Raw genomic sequence first — 14,305 nt, forward strand, 5'->3', positions numbered from 1 at the left:
ACCTCAAATAATTATAATTTGTGTTATTCTTTTTTTCTGCCCTGACGAACAGGATAGTAGTAACAAGATTAACAGTAAATGAGAATTTTAATTGGTGGGTGGGAAGGGGAAGTGACCATTCAGGAGGCCCAGTGGCTGTGCATTTTAAAGCCATGCTCCTGCACACCTGTGACATGTAACTAGAGAACAGTGCAGTTGTTTTTTAATAAGGCATAAGAACTCTCCAAATGCAGACTTCCTAAAAATCCCTACTTTGAGCAACTATTCTTAAAACAATGAGACTATTGTCATCTAAAGGGATTTTAAATTGTTCTTTTGATGAATTTTCAAACTTCCTATGTTATACGTCTCGCTTATTACTTTTAGGCAGATGAGTCTTTTGAACTAAGTGCTAGTATTTGGTTTTATCCTTTGATAAGATGTGGCTGTACTCAAAGTTGATATCATCAGTGGTTTGCCAAATTATAGGAAAGCATAACTTCCTCTATTCATTGTCATATTCCATCATCTCCCATTTACTGGAAAATGCAAAGCAGTTTTATTGTTTGTGATTAGTGTGTAATTTGATAGTAGCTAACACTTAATGTAGCTAACACTTGTACCAGGGAACTGTTCTAAGTACTTTACAAATGCTAACTCGTTTATGCTTCACAGCAACCGTATCTTCACTTTATAGATGGGAAATCCTAGGCACAAAGAGTTGAAGTAGTTTCCCTTAGGCTTCACAGCTGTTGAGTAGTGGAGCTGGGATTTGAACTGTCTCTGGAATAGATATGTGCTCTTAACCGTTTTGTTTTTCTGCTTTCTCCACCTACCTGAAAAGAGGATTGGGGAGGAAGGAGAAAATCCAGATATACAAGGAGTGAAAAAGCTCTCACATATTCCTAACCCTAGAGATCAGCATTGCCGATATTTGGGCATTATATTCTTACTGCCTTTCTTTTCTTTCTTTACTCCCTTCCTCCCATGAATCTGTATTTACATGACTGGGATCAAACCTGAAAGACCATAAAGTAGCCTGGACATCTATCTGTGTCCAAAGAATAGCTGTGTGGTATTACATTGAACAGATTTAAGAGTTCTGTGTAACATACATGTACATGTATCTGTGTACACTCATTCAGTTAGTTCCTAAGGATGAGTTTCTGCAGAGGTACTTCTGGGGCACAGAGCATACCTAGTTACGTATTTTAATAGCAGCAAAATTTGTAATGTTTACACTCACATCAAATGCTAATGAATTAGATTAAAAGTGTTTTCATTTCTGTGTTTCCCTTTGTGAGTTGCTTCTGCCCATTTAAAAATTGGGCTGTTGACCTTATTCTTAGAGATTTGTAATAAGCCTTTATATTTTAGACTGTTAACTGGAATGTTTCCCTGCTTTCGGTTCTGTTTCCAAATGTTACTTATGATCTTACAATACTTGAGTTTTTAAAAATTAAATTATAGTATTAACTGTTCATCATGATTGGTCTGCTGTCTTATAAAAAAGCAGTTAATTTTTTTATCTTAGAAAAACTAAGTAAACTCCAAGAGAGTTTTCAAAAGATTTATTTATTGACTTTTAGGAAGGGAGGTAGGAAGGGAGAGTGAGCAAGAAAGAGAAACATCAATTTTTGTTTCACTTATTTATATATGCATTGGTTGATTCTTGTATGTACCTTGACTGGAGATTGAACTCACAACCTTGGTGCACCGGGATGATGCTCTATCTGAGCTACCAAGACAGGGCCCCAGAGGGATTTCAAATAAGATTAATATTAATATCAACATTCATGGAAAATTAGAATTTTGCTTATCATTTTTGAGAATGACATTTCCTATATTTTTCTTAATTAACTACCTGTTCAACTTTTCATGTGTTTTAGGTATGTACCACCAGAACAAGCCAAAGTAGTGGCATCTGTTCATGCATCTATTTCAGGCTCCTCTGCCAGTAGCACAAGCAGCACACCTGAGGTCAAACCACTGAAATCTCTTTTAGGAGATTCAGCAGCAGCCCTGCACCTAAATAAGGGCACACCTAGTCAGGTGAGTAGTTGTTAAGTCTTTGTAGAATGTAGAGGCTTCTACTTGAGGACTGAATGGCATGAATTTGAGACTTTTTAAAGACAGTAGCATAACCTTGTATGCCAGTAGCATTATGTGCCAGTGGTTTATAATACATTTAAGCATTGTTGGTTAAGTGGTTGGAAGGTGTATTTATTTGCTCCGTTGCTGTTGCTAATATGAGTTTCTTTGAATTCTCCACAGCTTTGTGAAGGTCTACAGGAATATTGCTATAGCTATCCGTTACATAACATACATTATAAAACATGAATCTGTGGTAACCATCAGAGTCAGAACAATATAACCTCTGTGATGTACTTTTATAGGAAAGGATTTCTCAAGCAGTATAATCCCCCCCACCCCATGCCCGATTTGTAAAGCACAGGTGTCTTTGCATTGCAGTATATATCTTATTCTAAAAAACTGAATAGACTGAAAGTTTTTGATAAGTTGGTACCTAAAGTTTGTACTTCTGCACTTCATTACAGTTGACTGAGCTGTGACAAATCTGTTACTGTGTGACATTACAGCGTCTACCCTACACAAGAATGATTCTGAGGCATGGTATTATTTGAATTAAATCCCACTCTTTTAATGCATACTAGGGCATTTGGATAAATTGCTCTGTTTTTACAGAAAGTTTGAGTGAAAAATGGAGAGAGGGATTAAGCCAGTGTTTTGTAACTCTTCTTATGTATAAAGGATGTATTCTTTGAAAGTCTTATCGCTGTCTTAGCAGTAAGTCCATCCTTTTTCATGAGGTGTGACCACTGTTATAATTGTGTTTCTTTGCTTTTGACTCTGTAATTAAAATTGAGAGATAATTTGGGAATAGATAGTGAAAATTGGTGCTTTTAAAAAAATATCAAAGTACCAAAACCACAAATAGAAGACTGTAATTTTTAAACTATGTTTTAAGCTTGATTAGTTGGGACAAGTGTGGTAAAAATTTAGCAGATCTGACTGGAAACTCTTTATAGCTAATATGTGGTTTTTAGTCCCCTGTTGTAGGTCGCTCTCAAGGACAGCAGCAGGAAAAGAAGTTTGACCTTTTAAGTGATCTTGGCTCAGACATATTTGCTGCTCCAGCTTCTCAGTCATCAGCTACAGCCAATTTTGCTAACTTTGCACATTTCAACAGTCATGCAGGTAAGTGTTTTCCCCCCAAGAACTTTTATTAGAGATGTGTATAAAACACCAGAAACAACCTTTTTTGTTTGTTTGTTTTGTTAATCCTCACCCGAGGATATTTTTCCTTTTTTTTTAAATTTTCTGTTTGCTTGTTTTTCTTTTTTTTCTTTTAGGGTGAGTGGAAGGGAGGGAAGAGGGTAGGGGGAAAGAGACACATCTATTGGTTGCCTCCTGTATGTGCCCAACCAGGGCTGGGGATGGAATCTGCAACCAGGTATGTGCCCTTGACCAGGAATCAAATCCATAGCCCTTTGGTGCTTGGGATGATGACACTCTAACCACTTAGCCACACTGGCTAGTGCAATAACCTTTTTGTTTGTTTGTTTACATATTCTGTTGAGAATGTCTGGTCATTCCTACTTGTTGGGGTGTATAAATCATGTAGCCCTAGCAGTTGCTTTTTAATCACAAGAGATTATACTTAATGTCAGGTACTGACATGACCTCTTTCCATAGAAAACTGGGGAAAGACTATTAAATATTTTTTAACCCTTTGATAGGGACAATTTCAGATATTCAGAAATGATCAGATAATATAACCTTCATGTACTTATCACTTATGGCTAATCTGGTTTTATTTCTCATTCTAGTCCATTTCTTCTCAAGTTACTTTGAAGCAAATTTAGACATACTAATTTATTCTTAAATGCCTATTTTATATGTATCTGTGAAATAAGATTTCCTTTGTCAAACATAATGCTGGTAGTATTACCACTCCCTAAATAATAATAGTCTAATCTAATACAAGAGAAACATGGTAATTGGTGTATGACCGCTACCCTTCCCATTGGCTAATCAGGGAGATATGCAAATTAACTGCCAACCAAGATGGCGGCTGGCAGCCAGGCAGCTTGAAACTAACATGAGGCTTGCTTGCTTCAGTGATGGAGGACTCCAACGTTCCCCGCCTGCCGCTGCAGGCCTCTGAGCCTGCAGTTTAAAAAACATTGTAACGAATATAGAAGGTAAACAAAACCCCAGAAACCTGCTTTCAGCAAGCTGGGATCTCAGAGCTGGAGTCAGAGCTGGAGTTATACATTGTTTCGATTACCAGCAGCGGAGGCCTAAGAGCTGGAGCCTCAGAGCTAAAGCTGGCCCAGAATTAAAAAAAAAAAAAAAAAGGAGCGGTTGGGAGCTTCCATCACCCGCCAGTCTGAAAACAGCCCTCAGCCCCTCACCCAGACTGGCCAGGCACCCCAGTGGGGACCCCAACCCTGAAGGGTGTGTGACCAGCTGCAAACAGCCATCATCCCCTCACCCAGGCTGGCCAGGCACCCCAGTGGGGACCCCCACCCTGATCCAGAACACCCTTCAGGGCAAACCAGCCAGCCCCACCCATGAACCAGGCCTCTATTCTATATAGTAAAAGGGTAATATGCCTCCCGGCACCGGGATCAGCATGACAGGGGGCAGCGCCCAAACCCCCTGATCACCCTGCGGCTCTGTGTGTGACAGGGGATGGGGCCACAACCTCCCTATCCACCCTGCTCTGTTCCTGACAGGGGAAGGCGCCCCAACCTCCTGATCAGCCCTGCTCCGTGCCTGATACGGGGGAGCTCCCCAACCTCTGATCACCCTGCGGCTCTGTGTGTGACAGGGTGCGGCGCCCCAACCCCCTGATCGGCCCTGCTCTGTGGGTGATAGAGGGCGGCGCCACAACCCCCACCCCTCCCACGGGCTCTGTGCGTGATGGGGTAGAGCCATAACTCCCCATCGGCCCTGCCCTGAGTGTGAGAGTGGTGGCATCCCAACCCCCTGATCGGCCCTGCTCTGTGGGTGACAGGGCGGTGCCCCAACTCCCCTATCGGCCCTACTCTCTGAGTGACAGGGGGGAGCTCCTCAACCCCCTGATGGGCTCTGCTCTGTGCGTGACAGGGGGCAGCGCCCCAACCCCCAGATTGGCCCTGCTCTGTGCATGACGGGGTGGCACCGCAACCTCCCCATCGACCCTGCCTTGAGTGTGACGGGGTGGTGCCCCAACCCCCCAATCGGCCCTACCCTGAGCGTGACTGGGGGTGGCATCGCAACCTCCCGATCCGCCCTGCTCTGTGCATGACAGGGGGCGGCACCCCAACTCCCCAATCGGCCCTGCTCTGAGCCCGACCAGGGCCTGCACCTAGGGATTGGGCTTGCCCTCTGCCACCCGGGAGCAGGCCTAAGCCAGCAGGGCGTTATCTCCCGAGGGATCCCAGACTGCGAGAGGGCACAGGCCAGGCTGAGGGGCCCCCCTCCCCCCCCCCCGAGTGCACAAATTTTTGTGCACCGGGCCTCTAGTAACAATAATCCTATACTAATAAAAGACATACATGCAAATTGACCGTACTTTTGCTATGCCTTAAGCCACGCCCACCAGCCAATCAGAGCAACTATATACAAATTAACCCAACCAAGATGGCGGCCGGCAGCCATGGAGCTGGAGCGAGCAGGAGGCTTGCTTGCTCCAGTGATGGAGGAAGCCAGCCTGCCGCGGCCTGCTCTGAGCTACACTCAAAGCAACAAAGTTTCAATTATAGAAGGTAAATAAACCCCAGATACCTGCTTTCAGCTGGCTGTGGCCACAGAGCTGGAGCGAGCAGGAGGCTTGCTTACCCCTGCGATGAAAGAAGCCAAGCTACCAGGCAGCTGCTGCCTCCTCTCAAGGCAACAAAGTTTCAATTATAGAAGGTGAATAAAGCTCAGATACCTGCTTCCAGTCACCATGGCCACAGAGTTGGAGCGAATAAAAACAAAAAACAAAAAAAGGAAAGCCTGGGAGCTTCAGTCGCCAGGGGGCCTGGTCAGTCTGAAAACAGCCATCAGCCCCTCATCCAGGCTGGCCAAGCACCCCAGTGGGGACCCCCACCCTGAAGGGGGTGTGGGCAGCCTAAAAACGGCCCTCAGCCCCTCATCCAGGCTTGCCAGGCACCCCAGTGGGGACCTCCACCTTGAAGGGGTGGGAAGCCTGAAAATGGCCCTCAGCCCCTCACCCAGGCTGGCCAGGCACCCCAGTGGGGACCCCCACTCTGAAGGGGGTTTGGGCAGCCTGAAAACAGCCATCATCCCATCACCCAGGCTGGCCAGGCACCCCAGCGGGACCCCCACCCTGATCCAGGACACCCTTCAGGGCAAACCAGTCGGCCCCCACCCATGCACCAGGCCTCTATTCTGTATAATAAAAGGGTAATATGCAGATTGACTGGGAATGACTAATAGCAGAATGACTGGGAATGACTGGTCACTATGACACACACTGACCACCAGCAGCAGACAGTCAACACAGGAGCTGGCCCCTGATGGTCAATGCACTCCCACAGCGGGAGCTCTGCTCAGCTGACCAACCCATTCTAGCGACCCACCAGCCCGGTGGCAGCCACTCAGTAGTCCTGCAGTTCAAATCTCCGGAGAAGGGCCAGGCACCGACCAACCTGCACTGCCGGCACGACCCTGACAGCGCCGCTGGCCTCCTAGAAGTCGGTCTCGGGCACTGCGGCTGCTTCCCCTCCCTAGATGCTCTGCCAGGAAGAAATGATATAAAAGCGACTGCCAGGTGGCTCCCTGCAACTGGCGCGAACGTCAGCTGGACACATCCAGATCCTAGGACTGCAAGGGCATCCCAGCTGAAAGCATCCTGGCCCACCTACTCCCCTTGGGATGGGCGCCAGACACAGGGCTCACAGCTGGCAAATGCTGCTGTGGCAGTTAAAGCCTCTCCTGATTGGGACTGACTGGGTGCGAGCCTACGGCATGTGTAGTGGGGCCAGGATGAGCGGGAGCAGCAGGCATGAGTGGCAGGTGGTGTTGGACTTTGGGTTTTGGCCCGATCCCCGCAGGCCACCCCGAATAGCAACGCCAGGCTTCCTCTCCCTAGTGACTAGCCTCCTTGTAGTTTCTTCAGCCCAGGAACACTACTTGCTTTATAGCCAGGTGGAAACATTTTACACTGTAACCAAATGTCTGTGAAGCGTCTTCCCCTGCGTCATCTCATTTGATCCGCACAGAAGTCCTGGAGTAGGTAGATAGGAGACTCAGTGGAATCCTATTTTTTTATTAGCCAGAAAACGGAGATTTAGAAAGCTTATAAACTTGACCTGACTGAAAAGAAGTAAGAAATGGTGGACCTTGAAAATGATTTCAGGTTTTCTCACTGCGCAGAATATAGTCAAACACTGCTGCAGTTAAATATTTTACCCTTTGTTCTCCCTGCATGATCTACAATAATAATGTGCTTCATGTTGATATTTACTGCTGTGTTGCTGACAATTACCTGTAAGGAAAGATGGGGTGCTTCACTGGGCTGGAAAAAGCTTAGCTAACTCAGAAAGCAGGTCTAATTAAGCAAGTTTGTTCTATATCTATAAAGGCTAAGTTGACTCTCTCATGCACGATACGTATAAAGCTCTTGCTGGCACCAGTCACACGTGTGTTTCCACCTGTAATTGTCTATTGTGAATTTGGTTGACACAGAGAAGGGCGAATAGTGATACTAAAATATTTCTTCTAATTACCTTTCAATGTGCATGAATTCGTGCACCGGGCCACTAGTAATAATAATGCATTACTATTCAATTTCCATTCCAGTTCAAACACACGCATACACAGTTTTTTTCAGATCAAGTTTCAAGTAAGGTCTGCACATTGCAGTTGTGAGGTATGTCTCTTAGTCTATAGGTTCTTCCTCCATCCCTTTTTTTTTTTTTTGTAATTTATTTGTTTAGGAAATTAGGTTATTTGTCCTGTTGAGTTTTAGGCAGTCTGAGTGTGTTGATTGTACCACTCTGGGGTCCTTTATCAGGTTTTTGTCTTCTGTATTTTCTGTAAATTGATAGATACTTGATCTGTTACCGGTTCTTTTTTATTTTTTATTATTTTAAAATATATATATTTTTATTGATTTCAGAGAAGAAGGGAGGAGAGAGATAGAAACATCAATGATGAGAGAATCATTGATCGGCTGCCTCCTGCACACCCACTACTGGGTATTGAGCCCACAACCAGGCATGTGCCCTTGACTCAAATCGAACCTGGGACCTTTCAGTCTGCATGCCAGTGCTCTATCTACTGAGCCAAACCAGCTAGGGCCCGGTTCATTTTTAGAGCAGGGTGGTGGTGGACGGGAAAAACCTGCTACTTAGGGTTTAAGAGGCACATAATATTGATTGCCTAATTTGGTAATATTAGCTCTTGGTGCCCAATAGTGGGATCTGTTATACAAAGTTGTGATATCCTAAATTTATCCTTCCTTTATCAGCTGAAGTACTTCTTTAAAAAATGTTATCTTCCACAGAAATATGCATTCAGTTAGAAACAATTTACTTATGGAATTTAATAGTTATTTTATTAAATAAACATATCATAAAACCTATGAACTGTAAACTGTAATTAAATTTTGTCACAGCTTATACCAAAGGTGTCAAACTCTATTAACTTGCTACCCAGTTAAACACAAATGAATAATACAGTACAATGTGTAAGAAACCATGGTGCCCTTTTTAAAGGGGGATGTTCTAATCTCCTGTTGCCACATATAAATAGAGGTTCAGGATTACTAATATGTTAATTTTCTTTTAAGAAAAGCCAGCAATCATATTTCAAGTAAAATGTTCTCTTTTGAAATGTTGGAAATTGATGGGAAAAATTTAAATTTTTTCTTAGGTGAAACAAAGTGTATCCTGCCAGCTGAATATGATGAGGGCTGTTTAATTCCATCTCATCCTTTCTCATGAGTACCTGTTTCTCATTGAAAAGGAAACACAGCTCTCAGCAGGATTCAGGCTCATTAACTTGTTACCTTAAATTTTAAACTTAATCGACTTCTTTGGACATTTTGAAATAAGATTATTTAAAACATATCTTTACTGTTTTGTCACATTCTTTTTAGTTTGGATTTCTTTGTTTGGAGATTGCTTAAGGCTCCAGGTAGTAATTTTTACATCATTAAATTTATTAGAGCTTAATTACCAAAGTCAAGTTTACCAAAGTTTTATTCCACAGTACTTAGAAATTTTAAAAGTCATTTTAACCAGTTGCTGAAGACTGAATAGATACAGGGTCTACAAATAAAAACGGATAGAAATTTCACAAAGAATTAATGTGTTTGGTGCTCTGGTTGGAAAACACTGGGAAAATGTAAATGTGGATGAAGTAGACTTGACTTAATTAAATGGATTATATTGAACTGATTTTTTTCCTGATGATCTTTGAAACATTAAATATATATTTTCCCCTTTTAAGTTCTAAATATAAGCGTAGAATATATATTAAACACTACATATTCATATATGTTTGAGGTTATAAAGGATAAACTACCTTCGGGACCTAATTTCTATTTCTACAAGGGACAGATATGTTTTATTTGTTCTCAAATGTTTAATTAGATTATTTTAAAAACTTAGAAGTTTACCTTTTGGAATATAGCCCATTCTAAATTTGAGAATTTTCTCTACCATGTTCTCTATTCGTTTGGTTTATATTTGCATTTTCTATATGTATATTATATATTTTGCCCTTATAAACTTATTTGGCCTTTTAATAGGAATTTTTTTTGGGGGGGGGGAGGCTAGTATTTCAAAACTCTATAAGAATTTTTATTGTCTCATAAATTGTAGAATCATAATGCAGGATTTGTAAGTGGAGACCATCTAGTGAATCCTCTCATTTTGCTAATAAGAAAACGAGTAGAGCCAGAACAATTGAGGGACTTGTCTAAGACTTTATAGTTACTTATGTTAGGATGGAATTCTCTGATTTTTATCTCAGACTCCCTTACAATTGCACTAAATTGTACTTACTTACTGTTCTTAGCAATACTAAATGGTAACTTTGTTTAAACTTGTATTTGTTACTTAAACTGTATAGATATTCCAAAATATTTTTCAAGAAATTAATGTTAAAATTTGTTAACATTTTTTCCATTATATTTACTTTTGGGAATGTAAAATTTTAGCCTATAAAGAAATTGAATTTTAAGTAAAAATAATGACAAAATATTGGGACATCTTGCAAATACAGCATTTTATATTGTTAAGCAGTAACCAGCTTTTTAATTTATGTATTTCTGTATACTGTTTGAGGGCTAGGACAAATGTGTTTTTAAAAGGTTCTCAAGAACAAAGTGTGACCAGTGACGTGGGATAGCACCCCACATTTCAGCAGTGCTGGGTGCGAGTACCCAAGAAGGGAAGAGGCACAGGTACCTAGTAGAAGGGATCTATTTTAGGTACATTTCCTCCCCTACTGTCATACCCTTTCAGATACATACAGAACAGTAATTACATAAACTGCTGTAAGTTTTCCTGATTTTCTTCCTACAATATGTTGAGCTCTGTTAATAGAAAATTTTGTTGTTTAGTAACTTTTATTATTTTGTTTACAAGTATAATACATATTCATTACAACAGTTTGGTAAATTCAGGCAAACAAAGAAGGAAATAGGTAACTATTTGAAATCTCCTATTTCAAAATACAGATTTTTAAGTATGTAATACCATATTTTAAAAAGTAGATGAAAATGTATCTGGAATTTATTAACCGTATTTACTTTGTCATAAACATTTTTGTATAAAATTGAATATTATTTTACATGATTTTTTAAAATGGCTGCATTATAGCCATCATACGATGTTTTACAATGTATTGCAGTGTTTCTCTCATTCCTGGCTATTTGAGTTTCTAATTTTTTCATCATAAAAAACATGTTTAGCTATTACAAACAGCCGCACACATTTGCAAAATTATTGCTTTATAAAAACTCCTAGAAGTAGAAATACCTGCAAAGGATTTATGTTGATGTCTATTTTTTGGACATTCTTTTCATTCTTGTCACTTAGCATTCTTTTTCCTCATATCAACCACTTCTTATTCTCATCAGATCCTTTATAAAAATCTTACCCAGCATCTGTTTTGTTCTCTAAAAAAATCTCTTGAATTGAGATTTTTTTAGAGGACATAATTGCATAATTTAGAGAAGCCTAGAATTTTGCTGTTAGGTTGACGACCAGTGGGAAATACCAGTGGGTTTTTTTCACTGAGTATGAGTGCATTTATGTTATAATTTTTACTATTTTTCATAGTTTCTTACATTTTAATGTGTTTGAAAGTGGCAAGCTTCTAATAGAATGTGAATATTTCTATTTGTTTGACAATCATGTCTAGTTATACATTCAAGCTTATTTTTAAATGCCATGGTATGCAAAATTGTGAACTTAAAAAAAAGAAAGAATCAAAAAGAGGATATTAATCTTTATGTCAATGTTTTAGATTTCATCCAGCCAGTGAATCACTCATTGCCATTTTAAATATGAATTTTCCAGAATGTATCCTATATCCTAAATTTCTATTTGCTTTATTGTAATTCATATATTTAGTGCTCTTAATTCAGAGTTTTCTTTAATAGGGTTACATTTATGATACTATTCCTGAGGTCACTCAGTGTGTATTGCATACAAATTTATCATTGTACAAAGTGTTTTTGGAAATTTCTGGATAACCTTTTATAAATTGTTTGAAATTAGGCTAAGTAAACACTGATAGGATTTAAAATCTGATCTCTAAATGTCTTTGAAGTGAGCTCTAAGATGTAGAAACCTTTCATAAAATTCTCAAATTCTTTTGTCATATATTTTTTTATAGTTTTCATATTCATTAACATGTATTGTTCCTTACCATTTACAGCCCAGAATTCTGCAAATGCAGATTTTGCAAACTTTGATGCATTTGGACAGTCTAGTGGTTCGAGTAATTTTGGAGGTTTCCCCACAGCAAGTCACTCTCCTTTTCAGCCCCAAACTACAGGTAGAGCTTCTCCAGCATTATGCCTAAATGTTTACTTTAAAAAAATAGAGTAAAACTCTCTAGATGTAGTTTTGAAAATTACTCTAAACTTAAATTCTATAATTATCTGAATTTACAATACTTCTATCTAGCAAAGCTCTGGGGAAACCTGAAATCTTTATTTTGTTGTGTGTTCATTTGTTTTTCTAAACTCTTTGGTATGTTGTCTAATTCACAGAATTCTCCTTTTCCTGCACATGAATCTTAAACTTCTTATGTAAGGAAGGATCAAAGTACTAAAGTTTTTTAGGTTCAAACAACACATTGTGATTTAAGCTCTAAGTAAAGGAAGCTAATTTATTGCTTCCATAGAACTAAAAGTAGAAGTAATTTTTAGGCAACAATCTTGAAAAATAAATGTTATTAGTCAAGAGTAGGTTATTTAAGGATTGCTTTAATCAAACTGGGAAATCATTTTCTGTGCAAGAATTGGTCTTTAAACATTGAATACTCTTCCATAAACTATATTGTTTTCCAAAACTCATTGAACCCATGTTTAGATCTTTGGCTGATTACTTTGCTTTCAACTGGAATTCTGTGTATTGTCTTAAAGCTTTTTCTTTCAATTTTCTCCCCCCCCCCCCCCGCCCTTAACTTTCATTTACATAATTTCTGGCTATCCAGCATTTAGAATGCTTTCATCTAGCTGCAGTTTTGGTGAATTTACTTCTGCTTTTCCTCTCCAGGCTACCAACAGTAAGTTCTCTAGTTAAGTAGGCATCTTTTACTAATTTGTTTTATGCTGTATTTCATGGATTTTTCACTTATAGAATGTTAATCATCTTTTAATCTTCATAAATTCTCACTTTTACTTTCCCTTCACTATTCCTCAACTCAAGAGAACGCAGTAGTATACAATAAGAGAGTTAGTTGATTTAATAATTCCAATTTTAATTTGAAATAAAATTCTTCATATAAACTTTGAAAGCTTTAGTATTTACTTTGTTCACCAACTACTTACAGCAGATCACAATCATTTAAATATGCACATTACTGAATTTTAATTGGAAACAACCAGAGTTTCAATGCCTGAGAAATTTTATCTGTACATATTGTTTTAGAATGTTTAAAAATCAGATTGATGGAAAGTGTGGCTTGTTTTTTTTTTATAGGGATGTATCTGTTCTGTTTTTAAAATATCTATGTGTGCTTCGTATCACTTTAATATAAAACTACACATACATTATTTTGATTGCTGAAACTAATGTGTAGGCATAAAGAACTGGTATCAAAAGTTAGGACAAAAGCATAGAATGAAATATATTAGCTTTAGTCTTTGGTAGTACTTTAAAGAAGTCTCTAGATTACAGAACAGACTTTAAAATCTTAGTAGGATATATACCTGTAAGTGAATTGTGCTCTGTAAAGTAAAAAAAATTGCTATAATATTTAAACTATTTTGATATTGTATACTCTAATTTTTATTCTTTGAAATATATAAAATAGTTCATGATTTTTTGAGGGTACCATGGTGTATGAGCATTAAATTACTATGTGGAATTAAATAATAGCTCTTCAAATAAAATAAGTCTGGAGCTCAAAGATCACCTGTTAAGAAACTCTGGATCAAAATAGTATATCTTAAGAATTTTAAATTTCTATTCCTGGGATTTGTTTCAACCAAGTTTTTTTAGAAGCTACAAAAACTTGTATTGTCAGATACTTTGCATCTTATTAGCAGGAGGACTAGTAAAAGGTGATAGTATATAGTTGAATGTTGTATATCGTAATGAGTCTCAAACTAGGTGAGTTATATCTTTTACTCCAGGGTAGATAATTACACATAGAAATGTGTAACTTCATGTTGCCAGGGCCTTTGGAAATCTAGATTTGCAAATTATAAAAAGTCATATGTAGATGGTTAAAGTTGAATGCTTAGAAATGCAGATTCCTTATAGAATACTTAATTTAAGAAGAAATTGTCATATTTCCTACCACAGGATATTGAGAAAAATCTAGATATTTCAAGTGTTCTGTTTATTCTGTTACAGGTGGAAGTGCTGGATCAGTAAATGCTAATTTTGCTCATTTTGATAACTTCCCCAAATCCTCCAGTGCTGATTTTGGAACCTTCAGTACTTCCCAGAGTCATCAAACAGCAACAACTGTTAGTAAAGTTGCAACAAATAAAGCTGGTCTTCAGGCTGCAGACAAATATGCAGCACTTGCTAATTTAGACAATATCTTCAGTGCTGGACAAGGTAATCAAACTTTAAATAAAAATTTCTGTATTAAACAGTCCTTTACATTTGGTTGT

The 14,305-nt window shown here is 38.9% G+C and overlaps 1 protein-coding gene across 7 annotated transcripts in view; it reads left to right on the forward strand.

Annotated features, from left to right (window-relative positions):
• The window catches only part of AGFG1 (ArfGAP with FG repeats 1), a 74,382-nt gene that overhangs the window by 43,426 nt on the left and 16,651 nt on the right, over positions 1 to 14,305 (forward strand). For 4 of the 7 annotated variants that reach the window (XM_081095786.1, XM_081095787.1, XM_081095788.1 and 1 more), the window contains exons 4-7: positions 1,869 to 2,031; positions 3,048 to 3,198; positions 11,890 to 12,009; positions 14,040 to 14,249. In XM_081095786.1, coding sequence (XP_080951912.1) covers positions 1,869 to 2,031; positions 3,048 to 3,198; positions 11,890 to 12,009; positions 14,040 to 14,249 — 644 coding nt within the window. The remainder of the gene's footprint in view (positions 1 to 1,868; positions 2,032 to 3,047; positions 3,199 to 11,889; positions 12,010 to 14,039; positions 14,250 to 14,305) is intronic. The other 3 variants (XM_081095791.1, XM_081095790.1, XM_081095792.1) reach the window with 1 other exon arrangement.

Source organism: Myotis nattereri (assembly GCF_964212035.1).
Source record: "Myotis nattereri genome assembly, chromosome: 7".
Classification (NCBI taxonomy): Eukaryota; Metazoa; Chordata; class Mammalia; order Chiroptera; family Vespertilionidae; genus Myotis; species Myotis nattereri.